This window comes from Stegostoma tigrinum, chromosome 10 (assembly GCF_030684315.1).
Source record: "Stegostoma tigrinum isolate sSteTig4 chromosome 10, sSteTig4.hap1, whole genome shotgun sequence".
Classification (NCBI taxonomy): Eukaryota; Metazoa; Chordata; class Chondrichthyes; order Orectolobiformes; family Stegostomatidae; genus Stegostoma; species Stegostoma tigrinum.
The window spans coordinates 14,038,606-14,060,991 of record NC_081363.1 but is presented as its reverse complement, the minus strand read 5'-3'; the positions used below and the strand labels follow the sequence as shown (position 1 = coordinate 14,060,991).

General features: G+C 41.7%; 2 protein-coding genes across 6 annotated transcripts in view; both read left to right on the top strand.

Moving 5' to 3' along the window:
* The window catches only part of ak7b (adenylate kinase 7b), an 87,314-nt gene extending 77,191 nt beyond the window's left edge, over positions 1–10,123 (top strand). Inside the window, exons 14-18 of one of the 3 annotated variants that reach the window (XM_048537755.2) lie at positions 4,023–4,091; positions 4,970–5,167; positions 6,690–6,910; positions 9,190–9,348; positions 9,924–10,122. In XM_048537755.2, coding sequence (XP_048393712.1) covers positions 4,023–4,091; positions 4,970–5,167; positions 6,690–6,910; positions 9,190–9,348; positions 9,924–9,962 — 686 coding nt within the window. In that variant the 3' untranslated portion in view covers positions 9,963–10,122. Of the gene's footprint in view, positions 1–4,022; positions 4,092–4,969; positions 5,168–6,689; positions 6,911–9,189; positions 9,349–9,923 lie in introns of those variants that run through there. The other 2 variants (XM_059649018.1, XM_048537756.2) reach the window with 2 other exon arrangements.
* A 2,742-nt stretch (positions 10,124–12,865) lies between these two features.
* LOC125455594 (poly(A) polymerase type 3-like) overlaps positions 12,866–22,386 on the top strand; it is a 91,357-nt gene continuing 81,836 nt past the window's right edge. For 2 of the 3 annotated variants that reach the window (XM_059649017.1, XM_048537754.2), the window contains exon 1: positions 12,868–13,256. In XM_059649017.1, coding sequence (XP_059505000.1) covers positions 13,249–13,256 — 8 coding nt within the window. In that variant the 5' untranslated portion in view covers positions 12,868–13,248. Of the gene's footprint in view, positions 13,257–22,386 lie in introns of all 3 variants that reach the window. The other variant, XM_048537753.2, reaches the window with a different exon arrangement.

Genomic DNA, 22,386 nt, shown 5'->3' with positions numbered 1-22,386 from the left:
ACAGTGTGGAACTAGAGGAACACCGCAGGCCAAGCAGCATCAGATGAGCGAGAAAGTTGACATTTCGGGTCAGGACCCTTCTTCAGAAATGGCGGTGGGGGTTGGGAGGGGTGGGGAAGTGAGGTCAGAAACAAATAGAGAGAGGAGGGGTGGGGCTGGAGAAGGTAGTCGGGATGGTGATAGGTGAGTGCAGCTAGGGAGTCGTAGGGATTGGTCAGTGAGGTGGGAGAGAAGAGAGAAGACAGACAGGTTGTGTCAGGTCAAGGAGGCGGGATGAGAGGGAGGGTTGCTCCTTTCATTTTCAGATGACATCATTGTGACTCTGGAGGAGGACCAGGTTGGACATGTAACCACCGCCCTGGGTGGGAGGGGAATTTGAAATTGTTTGCAACCGGAACAGAATGCAAGTGCTTTATAAAGCGGTCTACAAAGCAGTCACAATGACACCACCTGAAACAGGAGGAGCAGCACCTCACAATCTGCCTCGGGAGCCTACAGCTTAATGGCCTAAATGTGGATTTTACTAGTTTCAAAATCTTCCATCCCCGGCCTCAGCCCATGACAAACTCTCCTATTCTCCTCCAGCTCCACACTGTGTTATCTCTGACTCTGGCATCTGTAGTTCTTACTATCTCTTGCAATTGACTGTTGAATGTCATCTGAAATGACCAAGTTAGTTACTCAATTCAAGGGCAACTAGGGATGGACAGCAAATGCTGGTCTTACCAGTGACATCCACATCCCATGCAAGAAGGAAGAGCACAGGCTGTGAGGGAAAGCATGGATGATTAGTTGGCATGACATGCTTAGTTTGGCTTAGAATATTTATTTGGTGGTGATTTTGATTTTTGCATAATGGTCATTGTGATTGCCAGTAACACAGTGAAGTTGAATTGTGAATAACTGAGGAATGGTGTTGCACTTACTGGTGTCTCACCCAGATAAGTCAAACAGAAATAACCTATCCAGAGTACAAAGAACAAAGAAAATTACAGCACAGAAACAGGCCCTTCGGCCCTCCAAGCCTGCGCTGATCCAGATCCTCTACCTAAACCTGTCACCTATTTTCCCTCTGCTCCCTGCCAATTTATGTATCTGTCTAGATACATCTTAAATGATGGTATCGTGCCCATCTCTACCACCTCCGCTGGCAATGTGTTCCAGGCAGCCACCACCCTCTGTGTAAAGAACTCTCCACGCATATCTCCCTTACACTTTTCCTGTGCAGTAGTGGTAGTTATTTCCAAACTCATCTTCTCCTCTGCTAATTGCCATGTAGCATGATGTTCAGGGATGTCCCTCATCATGATGAGGTTAAGCAGCATGTCACAAACCACCATGAATCTTGAAAATTGATAAGGTGAATAGCAAGGGTCTTTTCTCTAGGGTATGGCTGTTCAAACTAGGGGGCATATTTTTGAAGTGAGAGGAGAAAGATTTAACAAGGACATGGGGGCAACTTTTTTTACACAGAGGGTGCTTTATATGTGGAATGAACTGCCAGAAGAAGTGGTGGATGCAAGTACAGTTATAACATTTGGATAAAGTACATTCTAAGAAAGGTTTGGAGGGCTATGGGCCAAACCCAGGCAAGTGGGACGAGTTTGATTTGGTAACATGGTTGGCATTGATTAGTTGAACCAAAGTGTCTGTTTCCATGCTGAAGGACTCTAAGGGTGTTCTGAGATGAACTGCAGAGCTCGCACAAAGCAGTTCTGGCAGTAGAAATAGAGATAACAAAGTTTGTGGCTGGATGAACACAGCAGGCCAAGCAGCATCTTAGGACCACAAAAGCTGACGTTTCGGGCCTAGATCCTTCATCAGAGCTTTTGGTCTAGGCCCGAAACGTCAGCTTTTGTGCTCCTGAGATGCAGCTTGGCCTGCTGTGTTCATCCAGCTATGCACTTTGTTATCTTGGATCCTCCAGCATCTGCAGTTCCCATTATCTCTGGCAGTAGAAATGTTGTTTAAGCACCCTGCTGGGCTGCTCTGTTGCATTTCTTCTGACAGCACTGCTTTCGGATTTGCAGGACAAGTTACTGGATGAAGAAGGAGGAGGAGGGAAAGAAAGGCTCTCAACAAGAACCAAGGCGCTCTTTTGTGGCCGAAATGTTTATTTATGACACTAATTAAAAATTAGTTAATTCTATTTTCAAATACTTATTCTTTGAAACTACAATAAACAACAAACAACAAAGTTTCCTCAGTTCATTTTTCTTTTTTGCATAATGGTCATTATGATTGTCAGTAACACAGCGAAGGTCTTTTGTGAATAACTGAGGAATGGTGTTGCATTTACTGGTGTCTCAGCCAGCTAAGTCAAACAGAAATAACCTATCCAGAGTACAAAGAACAAAGAAAATTACAGCACAGAAACAGGCCCTTCTTCAAAATTCTAGCCATAAAATTATCCCTAATTGTTTCGTTAATTTTGAATCATACAGTGTCTCCTGCTTGGTGTCCACTGCTGCATCTATAAAGCGCAACAGATTATTATGCTATACGAAAGTTGTTCCGTGGCAAGACTGTGTTTATGTACAGCAAATTATGAATGGCAAAGCAAGTGGATGTGCAAAGAATCAAGAAAAATTAATTGCAAGTTTAAACTTTTGCAATAATTTATAAATACTATATTACAAATCAAAATTTAATCCCATTGAAAATCTATGAATACTCATGAGATCTGCTGAATCAGCTGATTGTGGCATGGAGCAATAGGATGTTGATTGGATGTTCAGTCCCCTGTATGGTAAACTCCTAAATTCAGCTAGGTCACAGAATGTGCATCACACGTTTGACATGACAGAAACCATTTAGAGATTGGCTAGAACAAAGGTACCCTTCACTAGCGTTCCAGTACCATTTACAGACCCAGAGTAGACATGAGAGTGGATTGAACTGGTCAAAAAAATTGTAAGCAATGGGGTGAGGTGGCTGTGGAAAAGATTCCTGAAGAAGGGAAGAAAAGCATGAAAGAGGAAGTTAAAGAAAATTTGGGGATTCTGATTTAAACTTTGGTTGTATCCCTCAAGGATTTTTAGGTTAAAGATTCTTGAGAGCTAGCTAGAAGTCTGAACTTTTATGTCAATATTGGATCTCTTTAATGGTCAACCAGAACAACTCCAGAGTCGATTGAGAGCAGGAGATGCATATTTGACAAAGTATTTAAGAGATGGGTTCTGCACAGCTGAACATGTATATATGAGTTATGGGTGGTTACCTGGTGTAGTGGGAAGTGGACAAATAAAAGGACCTCCCCTGGTAGGCATGCTCCTGGGCCTAGAAAAAGTAGCCATCAACAGCTGCAGGCAGCAAGCTGTGGACGGTGTCATAGTTCACAACTCCCTGTCCTTCTTTCTCGACTACATTTGTGCCTGTGTGTCCTTGGAGAGGAAGCACATGATTCCCACCTGTGCCCTTAAAGCTTTCAGACAGAGGTGGGCACCATGGAGCTTGAAGTGCATTATGTCCCCCTCTGAATTCATTTTAATGGAGTTCCCCCCCTCTTACCCAACATAGTTCCCGGTGGTCTGCCTCCTCCTTGACCTGTCTGTCCTCCTTGGACTGACCCTATTCCCTCCCTAACTCCCCACCTACACTCACCTTTACTGGCTCCAGCCGCACCTCTTTGACCTGTCTGTCTCCTCTCCACCTATCTTCTCCTTTATCCATCTTCTATCTGCCTTCCCCTCTCTCTCTATTTATTTCAGAATCCCCTTCCCCTCCCCGATTTCTGAAGAAGGATCTAGACACGAAACGTCAGCTTTCCTGCTCCTCTGATGCTGTTTGGCCTGCTGTGTTCGTCCAGCTCTACACCTTGTTATTTTGCCCCTGGTGGGTCATGCATATTAAGTTGTTTTTTTATTTGTAATGTGGATGATTTGGTGGTAGTTTAATAAAAAGAGTCCAGAGTTACTGAACAGCATTTCAGTGTCTCTGCAGCACGGACATTACTGAGTTTTTCAGAAGATTCATTCTTCCGTCCTTAAACTAATCCTTATGAGTCTTGTCTTGTCATACAGTGGAAGAAGATGAGGAAGAAGAAAGTACCTTGTATAAATCACCTCAATTTGACAAATTAATTACTCCAGGTTAGTAATAATTCATTGTATTTATAGTTTTATAAAGCTGTGTCAATAATACCTGTCATTTTTTTTGTTACTGCCAACCTGCAAATACCTATATAAATTATATTCACTTATAGATCCTTATCTGTTGTTCGTCAATCTTAATAAAGTTATGGGAGCCAAGATCATTTGGACTATCAAGCTTACCCCCTCCATCTATATCATCTATCATATAGTGTATTTCATTTCATTATTTTAATTCCTAAATGGACATTTGATGACCCTCAAAGGTAATTGGGGAAAACTCCAGAATATTTATATACCACTGAAAGGTGAATCTGACATGACTCACTCCTCATCCTTACACTCCCCAATTCCCTCTTCTCTGACTCCTCTACAAGCCTCAATTACTCATTTTAATCATGCATGGAAATTCTTAAGCCCAATGCATCACTATACTATTAACTTTGTTTCCGCTGGCAAGTGAAACTAGGACGAGAGGGCATCGCCTCAAAATAAACGGAAGCAGATGTAGGACTGAGGTCAGGAGGAACTTCTTCACCCAAAGGGTTGTGAATCTGTGGAATTCCCTGCCCAGTGAAGCGGTTAAAGGTACTTGCTGAATGTTCTTAAGGCAAGGCTAGATACATTTTTGAATAGTAAAGGAATTAAGGGTTATGGTGAGTGGGTGTGTAAGTGGAGCTGAGTCTCAAAAAGATCAGCCATGATCTTATTAAATGGTGGGGCAGGCTCGTGGAGCCAGATGGCCTACTCCTGCTCCTAATTCTTATATCTCCCTCCAAGCTCTCTTGGTAACTTATTTTATAAAGTGCCATTCCTCTGATCTTGCCTGTATCATTTCTGTAGCAATAATTCATTGCTTCTATGCTTTTTCTCCACAGAATACATCTTTTCTTTGGAAGCTTCCAATGAGTTCCTGAAGAATCGTGTTTTAAACCTGCCAGAGAGTCTTGTGGTTGGAACCCACTATACTCAAGACAAATTCATGCGTCACCTTGCCCGGTACAGGGATCAAAATACGGAAGATGAGACACTCCTTAATTACTTCGATGAGATTGAGATTCATCCTGTGCACATTGGTAAGCTTGAGTCATTTCCTCAGGGTAGTATCCAAGGCCCACCACAGATTTTGTCTTACCACCTGTGCTCTCCCTCCTGCCCTTTTATCTATCTATTTCAGTCATCTCCTGCTATTATCCCTCAAGACTGGGAGGACTTCCCTGCCAACCAACTTGCAGCTCTGTGTCACACCTGTGAACCATGGTTTGCTGCCTTGTGACTACTGTTGTCGAACCTTTTGCTTGGTTTGATTCCCATCTTTCCAAGTACTAGCCCAGGTTTGGATGTTAATTGTGTGTAAAGTGTTTTTTTTAACATGATTAGTCAGGAAAATTTTGCACTTTACAGAAAACAAAATATTCTTGCAAGTATTTTTATTTACATAGGAGGGCCTCACTTAGAATTATTTACATTAATTTCAAGGTTACATTTTATATTTTCCAATCAACCCATTCAACAATACCGTTACACTTTTGGATCAGGTGGGATTTGAACTTATGCCTCCTGGTTCAGATGCAGGGACACTATCGATGCAACACAAGCACCAAAAAAGAAACCCTTGTTTATGCACAGTCCATCACACAGAGATCAGCCACTCCCCATCAGGGGATTCACCTCCAGTCTCTGCATTATAGCGGGCATACTAACACCTATATTAACAAGAGAATTCCCAGGTCACATTTTCAGGAAAATGGGAATTGCTGTTTACCATTGAGCCAGCTACACTACCCATTTAGATCATAATATGTGTTATGAATAATGACACCATAAACTGAACATGTCAGACCATGTTGGGAGGGTTATTTTAAAGAGGCAGATAAGTAGGTTAACAAAAAGTTCTTCCGTGATAGTGAAACAACATGTCTTGATGTTGTGAAGGCCACTGTATCTTTTTAAACTCTGTCACTCATGAGGACATTCTTTGATTTTCCTTCTCTCCTTCCCAAAGGAGAAGTACCTCGGCTGTCTTCAGTCCTGTGTCTGAAGACACAATGTGTATGGAAAATCTTGGGTGCTTTTACATATATTTCTTAAATATAAATGCCTGTTTTAATATATGGTTTACTTTTAGCTCTGACAGAATTATCATTAATGATTTCCATTGGCAATAATAAAAGGTGTATCTAATTAGAATGTAATCTAAACTTAAAATAAAACAGTGAGCACCAAAAATCTGAAATAAGACATTTAAATGCTGGAAATGTACAGTAGGTCCGTCAATGTTACAAAGAAAAAGATATGTAGATTAATAGCTGGGTTTTATAGTTAGTAGCAATGTCTATTGATAGGGCTGACAAAATACGGGTAAAGTATGAATTAGTGATAAAGATCAAGAATACAGATGATACCTATAGCCAAAGTGTTTAAAGCATAAAGAATATGAAATAAAGGAAAGATATGTAATTTGCTCCACACGATGCAGAAGTCATTTTGGCCAGCATAGGAAAGGTAGATTTCAACACAGAATTTTTCATCTGTGTTGAGAATTGCAGCGGATGTACAAGAAAATTTGACACTGCTGCCTGTAACTGTTCCTTTCAGATGTTTCTCAAGGTAATGATGCTGAAAACACTCCAGTCATTGAGGAGATTATTAAAATTGTGGGATCTGCTAAGAACTATGGGCCAACACATGAGGAGCTGAAAGAACTGCAGCGCAGGCAGGCAGATGAACGCCTAGCCAGAGAGGCTGCTGAAGTTGCGGAGCGGGAACGCAGGGAGGCGGATGAAGCTGCACAGAAAATAGCTCGCTGGGAGGAATGGGTAAGGGGGGAAATGTATTCATAAATGGAACATACTGGCAAGTTCAGATAAGATCCAATACCTGCAGAAGCATGTGATGGTCAGTAAAAATATAACTAGGCATCAAAATATGCCATTTGATCACGATCAGAAGCTATTTTGCTTTGTTTTGCTCTTCTCCCAGCATGAATGTGAATTGATCAGTTGCAATGCAATCTCTTTAATAAAGATCAATAAGTCAAAAGGGAACCCTGCAGCCTAATGGGATCAATGTGGACCTCACAAGCTTCAAAATCTCACCTTCCCCCAGCTGCATCCCAAAACCAGCCCAACTTGTCCCCGCTTCCCTAATCTGTCCTTCCTCTCACCTATCCCCTGCTCCCACCTCAAGCCCCACCCCCATCTCCTACCTACTAGCCTCATCCTGCCCCTTTGACCTGTTCGTCCTCCCTAGGCTGACCTATCCACTCCCTAACTCCCCATCTACACTCACCTTTACTGGCTCCACCCCCGCCTGTTTGACCTGTCTGTCGCCTCTCCACCCATTCGCCTCCCCGTCTCTCCCTATTTATTTCAGAATTCCCTTCCCCCTCCCCCATTTCTGAAGGGTCTCGGCCCGAAAGGTCCGCTTTCCTGCTCGGCCTGCCGTATTCATCCAGCTGCATACCTTGTTATCTCTCGCACCTGATTAGAATTGATATCTAAAGCTTAAATCTCTTACATCTCTAATGTAAGTGTTTTTTATCAAGTAAAAACTTCTGAATGCTGCTTGTAAAACAATTTATTAACAAACTGTTCCTTTGGAAGGTACCTACCAAGGATGTCACAGTCTGTTTGTACTTTCTAATGTTGTAATTGCACCTGTTTTGTCAAAGCTTTTATTCTTGTGCTCATCTTCATAGGAATATCAATGTAAGGGGAATAAACTATTTAGACCGTATGAGAAGAGTGCTGATTAGTTGCAGTTCTGTTCCTATTTCAGATTTTCATCATTTGAGATATTTCCTTTCAATTTTACAAGTTTTGTTTTGCCTTATGAGCAAATGTACCTGCTTTGTAATTTATATTTTTCCCATTCACAAATTGCAATAAAACATCATGATTGCATCCTTCATACTTGAATGAAATCTGGATTTAAGTTCTTAGAAGCTTTAATTTCAGAGCCAAAATCTGATTCTCTGGTACTTCTTTGTTATTACTTTGCACTTCTCAGGTTCTTAATGGGCCTTAGGCTTATGGCCTGTTCGTGGCTTTGTGCAATATAGAGTGAGATATGACCTGATCAGAGTATACTCATTATCCCAGACTGCCAGTCTACCGCCGCTCACTTTAGAAGGCTAATGGGATGCTGCTGGTAAGCCAAAAGGATGGTCTGTTTATGGCACACATGGGTCAGTTGCACTTGCAGTACGGCACAACTGTGCACACTGGAATTATAGTATCATAGAATCCTTACAGTGTGGAGGCAAGCCATTTGGCCCATCGAGTCCACACTGACCTTCCAAAGAACATCCCACCTAAACCTATAACCCTGCATATCCCACAGCTAATTCACCTAACCTATGCATCTTTGAACACTACAAATACTCTTATACTGCTTTCTGTTCTTTGCAGACAGTAAGAACATGTATATATGCTGCGTCTAATAGGTGACAGCATTCTCTGGTCAGTTTCTCATGGCAATGCCTTAACCAGAGCCAACTTAACTAGTTTAAATTTGAAACAAACTTGGCAACACCTCCACCAATCCATTTGCTACAAATCAGCACTCTCCTCTTACAGTCTAAATGGTTTATTCCCCTTACATTGATATTCTTATGAATTGGCCTAATGAGCACAATAATAAAAGCTTTGACAAACTACGTTCAATTACGACATTTAAAAAGCATCTGGATGGGTACATGAATTCTAGCTAAGAATGTAAGAAATGGAGCAGGAATGGACCATTTGACCTTTTGAGGAGTTTCCTCTGTTTGCTATGACTGTGGCTGATTTTCTGTATAAACATTACCTTCCCACTCTATCCGCATTTCTTTTTCTTTATTATTGTAATGCATGTTGGTATCAACACCTGCATTTGTTGCCCATTCCTAAACTCCTGTAAAATGGAGTTGCATCCTAGGCCATTTTAGAGGGCATTTAAGAGTCAATGTTGCTGTTGGTCTGGAGTCACATTTAGGCCACACCGGGTAAGGACAGAAGGTTTCCTCTTCTAAAGGCGTTCATGAACCAGATGGGTTATGTCCATTATCTCTTTGTGTAAGTTGTAAAGTCAACATGTTTGGGTTTTTTTTGTACAGAACAGGCGCCTGGAGGAGGTAAAGAGACAAGAACAGGAATTTCTTGAAGCTCATTCAGTCCCATTACGAAATTATTTAATGCAGAATGTCATGCCAACACTGACCAAGGGACTGATTGAGTGCTGCAAAATAAGGCCCAATGACCCAGTTGACTTCCTGGTGAGTGAAATACAGTAATGATTCCCTTCTCACCATCCCTTCGACCTATTTAATTATTTCCCTTTACTTAGAACACAAACCAACAGTGACTCCTCCTCTGTATTGAGCTATGAGGACATTGTACTTATCATAATCAATACTGCACATGGCCATGATCACTGTGGGGGGTGAAATGACCAGTTTTCTATCCCATTCAATATCTTACTAACTCAACAGCTGTGAAAGAAGACAGAGCTATGAAGCAAGTAGATCACATCTGATTTAGTACCCAACATCTTTATTCCCATGCTTCAGGAAATATTAACATTTTAGCCTCTTCTGCTAAAGAGATATGCATGATTGCACAGGAGTCAGTAATATTCTCTTGATTTCTTGCAGAAAAGAAACGTAGGCACTTGGAGTTCTAATCAAACAATTACCATTGATAACCTAATATTTTTCAAAGCTAAAGTTCTGATGACTAGAAAGAGGTTATCAATGTCCTAATTAAATTATGTCTCCCTAAATACATCTGCGTAACTCATTCTATCCTAATCTAGAATTGACAAATAATTATAAATTGTTTTATTTTTAAGGCTGAATACCTGTTCAAGCATAATCCACAAATTGAATAAAGAGAAAATTGAAGACTTTGAATTGCTTCTTCAGATTATATAAATGAAAAACCAGTTTTGATACAATACCTGGATTAAAACTTTGATTTTTTAAAAGTTGTATGTTAGTAAAATTTGTTTTGGTGGAAATGTAATTTGTGCCATTAAAAGAAATCCTGCTTACATGAATAAAGTGACTCCTATTAGTTTGTAATCTTATAGTGCAATGCCTTATATATTGCTCTAACTTTAGAAAGAGCATGGTAAACCTGTCAGCAAGGTTAGATCATGTGGAGTCCAGGGAGAGTTAACAAATTGGCAACAAAATTAGCTTGAAGGTAAGAAACAGAGGGTGGTGGTTGTTTTTTGGACTGGAGGCCTGTGACCAGCGCTGTGTCGCAAGGATCAGTGCTAGGTCCACTGTTTTTCATCATTTCTGTAAATGATTTGGATGTGGATACAGGAGGTATGTTTAGCAAGTTTGCAGATGACCCCAAAATTGGTAGTGTAGCGAACAGTGAAGAAAGTTATCTCTGAGTACAAGATATCTTTATCAGATGGCCCAATGAATCGAGGAGTAGCAGATGGAGTTCAGTTAAATAAATGTGAGGCGTTGCATTTTGTATAGGCAAACCAAGGTAGGACTTAGACAGTTACTGGCAGGGCCTTGGGGAGTGTTGCCAAACAGAGAGACCAAGGAGTGCAGGTGCATAGTTCCTTGCAAGTGGAGTCGCAGGTAGACAGGGTGGTGAAGAAAGCATTTGGCACACTGCATTGATTGGTCAGTGCATTGAATATAGCAGTTGGGATGTCATGGTATGGCTGTACAAGACATTTGTGAGACCACTTTTAAAATACAGTTTTTGTGTCCCTGGTATAGGAAAGATGTTGGTAAACTTGAAAGGGTTCAGAAAAGATTTACAAGATTGCTGCAGGGATTGGAGGGTTTCAGCTGCAGGGAGGGGCTGAAAACACTGGGGCTTTTTTCCCTGGAGGCTCGAGGCTGAGAGGTGACCTCGTAGAAGTTTATAAAATCATGAGGGGCGTGGATATGATGAATAGCCAAGGTCTTTTTCCCAGGGTATGGGAGTCAAAAACTAGAAGGCATAGGTTTAAGTAGAGAGGGGAAAGTTTAAAGGGGACCTGAGGGACAACATTTTCACATGGGAGTTAGATGGTGAATGGAATGAGCTGCCAAAGGAGGTCATGGATATAGGTACAATTACAACATTGAAAAGGCATTTGGATGGGTACATGAATAGGAAGGGTTTAGAGGATATGGGCCAAATGCTGGTAATTGGGACTATTCAGTTTAAGATATCTGGTCGGCATGGACAAGTTGAACCAAAGGGTCTATTTCTATCTGTTTCCATGGCTCTATGACTCTAAATACAAATGTACAAAATAGGAGTAGGTGTAGGCCACTTGATGTAGCGAACTTGCTTTGTCATTCAACAAGATCATAGTTCATCTGATTACTGTACATTTCTATTGATCCCCAGAAACCTTTCACCCCGTTGCATATTATGAATCAATCTCTGCCTTGAAAATATGTTGGTAGAAGTATTAACACTGCTACCACTGCATTTTGAGGAGGAGTGTGCCAATGACTTATGAACCACCATATGAAAAAATATTCTTCTCAACATTGTCTTTAGTTCTAAACAGCGATTTCTAAATTTAAATTTCCCCACAAGAGGAAACACTCTTTCCATATTTCCCATCTGAACTCCTCAGGATTTATATATCTCAACTGCCACCTCTTACTTTTTTCGACTATAGTAGATAGAATACCCACTTGCTCTAGGTATTAGTTTAGCAAATCTCTGAACTACTTCCAATGCATACCTACTTCTTTCTTGAAATAAGGACCAATATAGTGCACAGTATCCTGATGTAGTGTCACCAACACCCTGTATAACCGAAACCTGATCCTCAACTGGTTGGGCAATTTGGTAGCTAGGGAAATAGCGGTGAATAAAGTCTAAACAAAGCTTGAAGACAGTTCTAATTAAAATAGGGGAGTTTTTTTTCCAAGGTGCAAGTACCCAAGGAGGTGTACAAAATGGCATTAAGTCGTCAGAGTTTGTGATGGACATTGCTATAATGGCCTCCATGTCTTTGTCATGTCAAAGGTCATGAAAATGGGAAGTTTACTTGGAGGTCAGATTAACAGAGGACAGTGAACGCACAGGAGTGAGAATTTGTTGAACCGATATGAGGTTTGAACCTTAAGCTATTGTTAAATTCTTAGGGTCAAACAGTAAATTTCAAATTACAATCAAAGTAGGAGGGAAAAAAAGAAACAAACAAAAATTGCTGGTGAAACTCAGCAGGTCAGGAAATAGCTCTGTAGATAAAATAAAGTCAGAGTTCAAAAGGAGAGTCACTGGTCGCAAAACCTTATCTGTTTTCTCTCCACAAATGCTGGTCTGCAGAATTTCTGCAGCAATTCCTACTTTTCTTTCAGACTTCCAACACCCGCAGTGCTCTTCCTGACATCCAGGAGTATGCGCATTACGAACAAGGCTGGAACAAGAACAGCAATTGCTGAAGAAGCTCGGCAGATCTAGCAACATCTGTAGCGGGAAAAAAGTCAACATTTCGCATACAGTGATCCTTCAGAATATTTTAACAACGGGGCTGTGCTTCCGGCTACTATGAACATGCGCACTAACAACGAGGCTGTGCTTATTGACAATAGGGAGCATGAGCACGATCAAAGAGACGGAGCTGGCTGTTATCAAGGCGCATGCGTAATATCAGGGAGCTTTGTACTGCTCAAAAGAACTAAGGAGCTTGCGCACAAGGGCTGTAATTCCAAAGGCTCCTTGGCGTCAGCATGTATGGAATTTCCGGACTGTTTTTCGCGTAAGTGCGCATGTGTAACTGGGGAGTGTGAGGCTTCGTTCTGACGAGAGAGCATGATGTTGTGTGCGCGTTGACGTAAGGCGGAGGTGGCACCGAGGACGCCGAGCCGGCTGGTGCTGGCTGCGGCGGGTTTGTTGTTTTTGTCCGTCTGTCGCCATGTTGGGACCGGTCGCTTTGTTATAAAGGAGGAGCAAACGGGGAGAAAAGGAAGGAGGGTGTTGTCGGCGGTGGGAACAAAACGAAAGGAGGGGCGAGTTTACAATTAAAAGTGTAACTGTAGTGGGAGAAATTCTTTCAACATCCGAAGGAGCGATTTTTTTCTTCCCGCTCATAAAAAGAAAATAAAAGAATCAGTCTCTGAGGCGCAAGGATGAGAGTAAACCTCGGTGACCGTTAGGGAAGGGGGAGTGGAAGTGGAACGGAACCGGGCCGAGCCATGCCATAGTGAGTACCGTATGGTGAGCCGGGAAGGGGAGACAGGCTACTGCTGGAGGCGACTGCAGTAGCCCCCCACTAGGAGCCGGTAGGCCGTGTGCCGCCCGTGAGTCCAGGCCTTTAAAACCCACCGGCGTTCAGGCCTTTTAACCCCATCCTCCTTCTCCCCCCCCCCCCCCCCCCCGACCTTTTACCCTCTGCACCCGCAGGAGACTTAGTCTTAATTTTAACTTACCGTTATCTAACTGTAGCAGACTTCGTCCTGTTTATTAATAACAGGAGGTTTTATTCGTGTTGGTCTGTGGGTGAAGCTTTTTTTTTAAATATCAGCATAGTTTCAGGTAGTTCATGTTTGCAGTGGAGCTTGTGACGAAGCTTGTCGGCCACGATTTCTGTTTGGAGCGAACCTGTTTTAAAATACTGCGTTAGGTATTTAAAACGCTGAATTGCCAAAATGCTACTTATTGCGACCCTCTTTCTTTCCCAAACCTGCATTCTTTCTTCTAAAACACAAGATCTCCATATAGTTGATAAAATCAAAAGGGTATGTTCTGGCCTGTTAAAATGATGACCTTTGTAAGCAACTTTAATTGAAACCAGTACAACGGGTAGTGTCGTATGTCCCTCTGCGCTTGCTTGGAAAAACTATAAATGAGCATGCTTCCTTTGGAGAAATTTGACATCTAGCAGGAGAACGTTTATCCACTTTTTAATCCAGGTGGCTACTTTTGTTCTGAATATAAACCATTTTGCAGTGTAAGTTAGTTTTGAAGCAATAAAAGTAGAGTCCATAATTTTACCAGTCCGTTGGGGTGCTCTCTTTATTAGATAGAGACATCAGATGGTGGTTTAGCCTGAGGGTCACCACCCCAAGAGGAGAAATTGAAAAGGAGACTCCTCCATAGCTGGTGTGGGAATTGAGCTCTGTCCGACTGGCATCACGCTGCTTCACAAATTAGCTGTCCAGCCAACTGAGCTAAACCTCATCCCTCTTCTCCTCCTCCTCCCTCCTCCCCCCCCCCCCCCCACCAAAGTAGTAAGAAAGGTCTGCTTAAGAGAAAAATAGTGGGTGCTAAATTGAGTTTCCAGACAACATACTCCGAAGAGTCAGCCTGCAGTTGGTAATTTCACTTAACAACAAATCAAGTGAACAAAGTGTGAAGCTGGATGACCACAGCAGGCTAAGCAGCATCTTAGGAGTGCTCCTAAGATGCTGCTTGGCCTGCTGTGTTCACCCAGCTTCACACTTTATCTCAGATTCTCCAGCATCTGCAGTTCCCATTCTCTCTGATAACAAATCAAGTGATGTGGCTGACTGAAAGTGGCATGAAGACATTGAAGTGGTCTTTGTGCATAGTTGCTTATTAGAAAGACAAGGTATTACTTTTAAGAAAGCTGCAGATGTTGGAAATTTGAAATGGTGAAATATTGGGAATATACAACGCATTAGTCAGAATCTCCAGTGTCTGCAAAGGAGAAAGCTGTGTTAATGTCTATGGCCCAGTAAACTTGGAGAAGAGGGGGAAAAAGGGGTTAAACAAGGTAGCAGCATTTTTCAAATGCACAACACTTTAATTTAGACTGAAAAGGCTGTAGGTATACAGAATACAATACATAAAAGTTGCTTGCCATCTGAATCTATCTCTGATCTTTAAGTGTTCATTTGGTCAGCATCCTGGAACTCCCTCCCTAACTGTGCATGGGTGTTGTAACACCAAATGGGCTACAATGGTTAACCATCATCTTCTCAAGAGGAGCTAAGGATGGGTAATGAACACTGGGCCAGCAGTGATGCTGACATCCAGTGAATGAATAAGAAAAAAAAACGTAATAGTTGCTTTGTCAAAATTGAAGCCTTTGACAATTAAAGGGTTGCACACTCTAGGTTTGAAATTCTCTAAGGGCCTGAGATAAGCAGTTGTTTCCTTCCTATCTGAAACACGGTTTAGTACCGCTGCTTCTTTCTCATATCAGTTGACTAGACTTGTGTTCTGGGCATAATTGTTTTCTGGTTGAGACAAAGATCTTAAATGTAATTAATGAAAGGTTGGTATTGAACCTTCAAGAGAATGCAGGCAAGTGAAGTGGCAACTCAAGTTTAGTGATTTTATTCTGGCAGGAAAACTGAAAAAGCCATCATGGTGCGTTTTCAAAGGAGCTACAGAAAGAGTGATCTGGGGTTGAATATGAACTGATATTTTGAGGGTGAACGTAGGAGGTCCACGAAACTAGCATTCAAAAGGCATTGTTAGGAGCCACAGAGTGCAAAACAAGAAGTTGTAAAAGCCTTTCGTGAAAATGTTTAGGCCTCAGCTGGAGAATTATTTAACCTTTTAAACACCAACTTTAGCAAGAATGCCAAGGCCTTGAGGATATAGAAGAGATTGTGGATGCTGGAGTCAGTTCTTGCTTTTTTTTTATATATTCATTTGCGGGATGAGGCAAGTTGCTGGCAAGACAACATTTATTACCTATCCTTAAATGCCTAGTGGGTAGTTAAGAGTCAACCACATTGCTATGGGTCTGGAGTCACATGTAGACCAGGCTAGGTAAGTATGTTAGTTTCCTTCCCTACAGGATGTTTGTGAACTAGATGGGTTTTCCCCAGCCATCGACAAACTGTTATTGTTAAACTCTTAATTCCAGATGTTTATTGAATTCAAACGTTACCGTCCGCAATGGTGCGATTCAAACCCAGGTCCCCAGAACATTATCTGGGTTTCTGTATTAACAGTCCAGTGATAATACCACTAGGCCATCCGTCTTATTCCTGATATCATTTTAGTCCGAGTCAATCCGTGTGGAGTTTGAGGAACACAGCAGGTCAGGCAGTGTCAAAGGAGCAGGGGAGTTGACACTTCGGGCCTTCGGGAGTAGATGGAGGGTCTGGGCCCAAAACGGTGACTTTCCTGCTCCTCTGCTGCTTGACCTGCTGTGTTCCTCCAGCTCTACACTAGATTGACTCAGAAATGAGAGACTTCAGTTATGGGGAGAGCTAGGTAGGTCCTGTTTAGAATGAGGTAAGGAGATTTGATAGAGGTGTTCGGAGGATAAAGTGAAATGAATTGCTTTCAATGGCAGAGTGTGCTGTCACCTGAGAAGACAATTTTAAACTAATTGGCAAAAGGACTAGAGTTAGAAACAGGCCCATCAGCCCAACCTGGTTTCCTAAACTGAAATAGTCCATTTGTGTGCATTTGGCAGGTATTACTTTGAACCTTTCCAATCTATGTACCTATCCAAATGACTTTTAAATGTTATGAATGTAACTACCTCTATTGCTTCCGCTGGAAGAATGTTCCATATACACACCACTCTGTGAAAACGTTGCCCATCTGATTCCTTTTAGACTTTCCCCTCTTGCCTTCAGCCTATGCCCTGTAGTTTTGGACCTTGCTACCCTGGGGAAAAGACCGCAACTGTTCACCTTATCAGTGCCCTTCATGACGGTATAAACCTTTTTATAAGGTCATGCCTTAGCCTCCTAGGCTCCAGGAAGGAAAACCCCAGTCTATTCAGCCTCTCCTTAGAACTCAAACCTTCCAGTCACAGTAACATCCTTGTAAATCTTTTCTGCGCCTTTTCCAGTTTAACAACATCCTTCCTATAGCAAGGTGACCAGAATTGTATGCAGTACTCCAGATGTGGCCTCACCAATGTTCTGCACAGTCTTAACGTGATGATCAAACTCCTGTACTCGTGCTCTGACCCACGAAGCAAGCGTGCCAAGGAACTGTGTACCTGAACCCTTAGGTGTCTCTGTTTGTCAGCACTCCCCAAGGCTGTACTGTTAACTGTATAAGTCCTGCCCAGATTTGTCTCAACAAAATGTAACACCTTGCGTTTATCTTGCTTAAAGCCCAGCTGCCATTCTAACTGGTCCAGTTGATCGAGGTCCTCTGTGCTCTTGAGATAATCTTCTTCACGGTCCACTATGCCACCAATTTTTGGGATCATCTAGAAACTTTCTAACCATGCCTCCTAAGTTCTTATCCACATTCACTCATGTAAATATCAAAAAACAATGGATTCATAACCAATACCTGAGACGTGCTGCTGGTCACAGGTTGCCAGCCTGATCATCAACTCTACCTCAGGTGGCTTGCTGTCCTTGGATCCTATGTGATCTAACTAATCTACCATGCAGAAGCTTGTCAGTGGGCTTGCTAAAGTCCAAGTAGATAATCTCAACTGCTCTGCCTTCATTTGTTCTCTTGGTCATTTCTTCAAAAGTACTCAGTCATGTTTATGAGGCATGACGTCCTGTGCACACAGCCATGCTGACTATCCCTACTCTGTTTTTTCCTTTCTAAATGCATGTAGAGCCTGTATGTCAGAATCCCCTCAAACAACTTGCCCACCAAGTAACAGGACTGCTTTTAAAAAATGAGTCGTTGTAATGTGGAGTGCGCTGCCTGAACAAGTGGTGGAAACAGGTTTGACAATAACGTCAAAAGGAAATTTGGTAACTTTTCGAAAGAGTAAGAAGGTAGTTGTGCAGACAGATCCCAATATTGGGATAAGTTCAATACGTCTAGTCAAGTAACAGTATATGTCAAATGTTCTGTCATATGGTTGTTTTATTTAACAGGCATAATCTTGATGTGCACCTTCCCCTATGTTGAGTGTCATTACTTTAAAACAACTTTAAAATGAACACTACATTAGAAGATTACTCAATATGCAAAAGGCCAGATTTGGAAAAACTTGGCAGGTTTTATGGCTGTGGTCTGGAGGAACTGGTAGGGACTCATAGAATCTTGAAGTTTTAAATCTGAGATGTTTCCTGAGAGCATGGGTCATGGAAGTTTGGGAAACGAAGGCTAGTATGGAGATGTCACAGATTTTGAGCTGAAGCTTATGGGGGTTAGAAAATTATATTTGGATTTTGGGGCCCAAATGTCACTTTTACTTGATGAACTGTAGTGTAGATTTGAAAGAGCCAAATGTCTTAACTTAATCTTTATAAGGCCATAAGATCGTGACCAGAATTAGACCATTTGTTTCATTCTGTGCTGCCGTTTGATCATGTCTGTGTTTCTTGACCCCATTCTCTTGCTTTCTCCCCATAAGCCTTGATTCCCTTAGTAATCAAGAACCTATCTATCTTTGTCTTCTATACACTCATTAACATGAGTTCCACAGAGTCACCACCCTCTAGCTGAAGAAATTCCTCCATATCTCTGTTCTAAAAGGTTGTCCCTTCGCTCTAAGGCTGTGCACTTGAGTTCAGGTCTCTTCTAGTGGAAACATCGTCACCAAGTACGTTCTCTCTCAGCCTCTTGATATTCTGTAAGTTTTAATCAGATTCCCTTCTCGTTCTTCTAAATTTGGAATGCAGACCTCGAGTCCTTAACTGAATCTTACTTGACAACCCCTTTACCCTGGATCTTTCTTGGAAACCTCCTCTGGACCGCCTCTGCGCTGAACATTTTTTTCTTAGATACAGGGTCCAAAAGTGCTCTCAATTAGTGATACAGTTGCCCACAATCTCCTTGTGCATGGTGGAAGGGGAAGACGCAGCATTTTGAAGAAATGGATTACGGTGGAGGTGGTTTTCAGGGGCCGTTCAGTCATTTCAGAATGTTCTTGAAATAGTGCTTATGTTTTATTCAACAGTGTGAAGGTCAACTGTGCTTACTGTGGTCCAGGTAGATGTGAGAATTGTTGACCAAGTTAGTTATGCACCAGATATGACTCAGTGCAGATTTGGACTTTAGGCACAGGCATTAGAGTGGAATACATGATCACAGGTATGTGGAGATCATAACAATGTGGAGATAATCAGATCTCACTTTCACCCAAACAAACATATTAAACTGCTCCTGGTTTTCCATTGAACCAGTGTTTCCTCTAGTTAACAGCACATACTTCACTGACAACCCATACCATGCACACATGAAGTTCACCTTGTCAGTGCCCTTCATGACGGTATAAACCTTTTATAAGGTCATGCCTTAGCCTCCTAGGCTCCAGGAAGGAAAACCCCAGTTTTCTCCAGCCTCTCCTTAGAACTCAAACCTTCCAGTCACAGTAACACCCCTGTAAATCTTTTCTGCACCTTTTCCAGTTTAACAACCGTTAACAACATCCAGCATTGGCTGGAAAAATTAAGAAGATTTAACATAATGAGAAAATAACTCTCCCAGTAAATGGGATGTGCTTTTAAAATCAAATGAACAGTTAAAAACACCTGCATATCAATTTCCAAGTGTCTTCCATATATGGTATTTTCATAAATTAAGTCTTTGATTATATCTTCTGGCCACATTAACTTAAAGACAGCTCATACCAGTTTTCTAGCCCTTCTAAAAGATGCGAATTAATTATTGTGGGTTATGTCTGTTTGTAGCTAGTGGACCTGCAAGTCTCCATTCATTATTTGCTCATCAGCACATCAGTGGTGGTTTAAGTGTATAAAAATGCACAGTTTGAAAATTTGTTTTACTAGAAAATAGGCTGACCATCTATTCCAGAGATAATAGGAACTGCAGATGCTGGCGACTCCGAGACCACAAGGTGTGGAGCTGGATGAACACAGCAGGCCGAGCAGGAAAGCTGACGCTTCGGGCCTAGACCGTAGACCCATGACACTCTGAGAAGTAATTTCACTTCATCACAGTTTTAAATCTGCTACCCTTTATTCTAAAGATATGACTACTTGTCGGAGATTGTCCCACATGAAGCAACATCATCCTTTCTGAATTAACTTTGACAATTCCTTTTTAGTGTTTTATATACCTCAATTAAACCTCCTCTAATTCTTCTAAATTGAATATTGACCTATACTGCTGAAATCCCTTCAGAAGACAAAACCCCTCATCACTGGAATCAATCTAGTGAGCCTCCTCTGAACTGCATCCAATACAGCTACATCCTTCAGGTACTGGGACTGAGGTTGTAGGTAGTAGTTTGGGTCCTATCTCAATAATGCCTTGAACAGTTACAGGTGTACTTCACTACTTTTATACTCTAGTCCCTTAGCAATAAAGCCCATTTGCCTCCCTTTATTACCACATGCACCTGCATACTAGCTTCTGTAATTCACGCACGAGGGCACCCAGATCGCTGTGCCCTCAAGCACTGTGAAGTTTCTTCTTATTTAGATAAGTTGCCTTTCTCTTCCTCTAGTCAAACCGAATAACCTCTCATTTATCCATGTTAAACTCTTGCTGCCATGTTTTGACTTCTTTATTGAATCTATCCAGTTTGATGTATAAATTTATTTTTTCATTGCAACATTTTTCTCATTTATTTTAGTCTCATCTGCAAATTTGAACTAATCAATGCATTATTGCTTACTCACCCCCTTCAAGCAGTACTTAAGTGAAATTTGTACGCAAACACTTAGCAGCCACAGTGGGATTGTCTCATGAACATTATAAGCCATATACGGACTTGAAATTGTAGGAAAAGTTGGGGGGGGGGGGAATGAAAGGGCTGCTTTCTTTAGAGGGGGTTATTAATTGAGCAGCTGTTTCATTTGGGTTAGTATGTGCCAGTTTTGTGATCTAGGTTGAATTTGTTTCCTAAGTTGAGGTAGGAAATTGCATATATTCTAGTTATGCCCACTTTAGCCAAGCATGATTGCCTTTGGATTCCTGCACTTCAATACTAGGTTAACCTGTGGATGTATTTGAACTTGGTTCGGATGCTTGACATGTGCAACTTAGCTACCTGAATTCCTTGTGCATATAAAAAAGTGAATAAGGCAGTATCTTATTCCTTTGGACTCTCGGGGCTCACAGCTTAAGTTGAGATGGACCAGATGAAAATGGTAGCAAAGGAAGAAACCAAAATCTTAAGTATGATCGCTGTACACCTTCCTAATGGCTCTTCCAGTTAAATGAGTGAACAGCTGAACTATGGGTTTGAATTTCTTCTATGTACTGAGTTGGCCTCCTTGCTCTCAAATGTGGTAGGACAAGAATTAGGTTTCAATTTACAAAAGATGACTCTCTTACAGTGCCGGGCAGCGTGGGCCAGAACCTTTATAATCATATAAAATCTCTATCTTCCAAGAGCCAAGGAAATTGCAACAAAAAGCTGCAATTGTAAATCAAAACTTCACTGACATGAGAATTCTGCATTAAAGGATTGTGAATTAAGTGAAGAAGCAAATCAGAAGCCCAACTCTTGTTGGAAATGTGATTTATAAGATTATTGTAAGATTTTTTTTGGTCATGGATTGCGGCATTGTTGGCTGGCCAGCATTTATTGCCTTTCAAGCTGGCTTCTTGAATCACTCCAGTCTATGTCCTGTGGGTTACCCACAATGCCTTTTAGGGAGAGAATTCTAGGATTTTTACTCCATGACAGTGGAGGTGTGGTGATACATGTCTGTCAGGGCGGTGAGTGGCTTTGAGGGACATTTGCAGGTGGTGGTGTTGCCATGAATCTAGTGCCCCTGTCCTTCTAGATGGAAGTGGTTGTAGGTTTGGAAGATGCTCCGTTAGGATCTTTGGCAAATTTCGACAAGTGCACCTTGTGGATTTTAAATACTGCTGCTACTGAGCATCAATGGTGGTGGGAATGGATGCTTGTAGAAGTGGTGGCAATTTAGTGGGTTGCTTTGTCCAAAATGGCATGAAGCTTCTTGAGTTTTGTTGGGACTGTACTCCTCCAGGCAAGTAGGGAATTTTTCATTGTATTCTAGACTTGTGCCTTATAGATGATGGTCAAGTTTTTTTGGAGTCAGAAAGTGAGTTTTCTGCTGCAGCCTTCCTCTGACCTGCTTTTGTTGCCTCTTCACTTATAAGATGAGTTAAGTTGAGTTTCACGCCAAGGGTAACCTCAAATGTTGATAGTGGGACATTCAGTGGTGGTAACACCATTGGATGTGTCAAGGGTTGATGGTCAGATTGTTTTATTGGAGATGGTCATTGTCAGGCATTTGTATTGTGTGATGTTACATGTCACTTGTCAGCCCAAGACTGAGCAGTATCCAGGTTTTGTGTTTGAACGTGGACTGCTTCAGTATTTGAGAAATGGTAATGAATGTTGTGCTTTCATTGGCAAATATACCCACATCTGACCTTATCAATGACCTCCCCTCCATCATGAAACAGCTGAAGATGGTTGGGCCTAGGATGTTACCCTGAGTTTACAGACCTCCAACAACCAAAACCAACTTCGTATG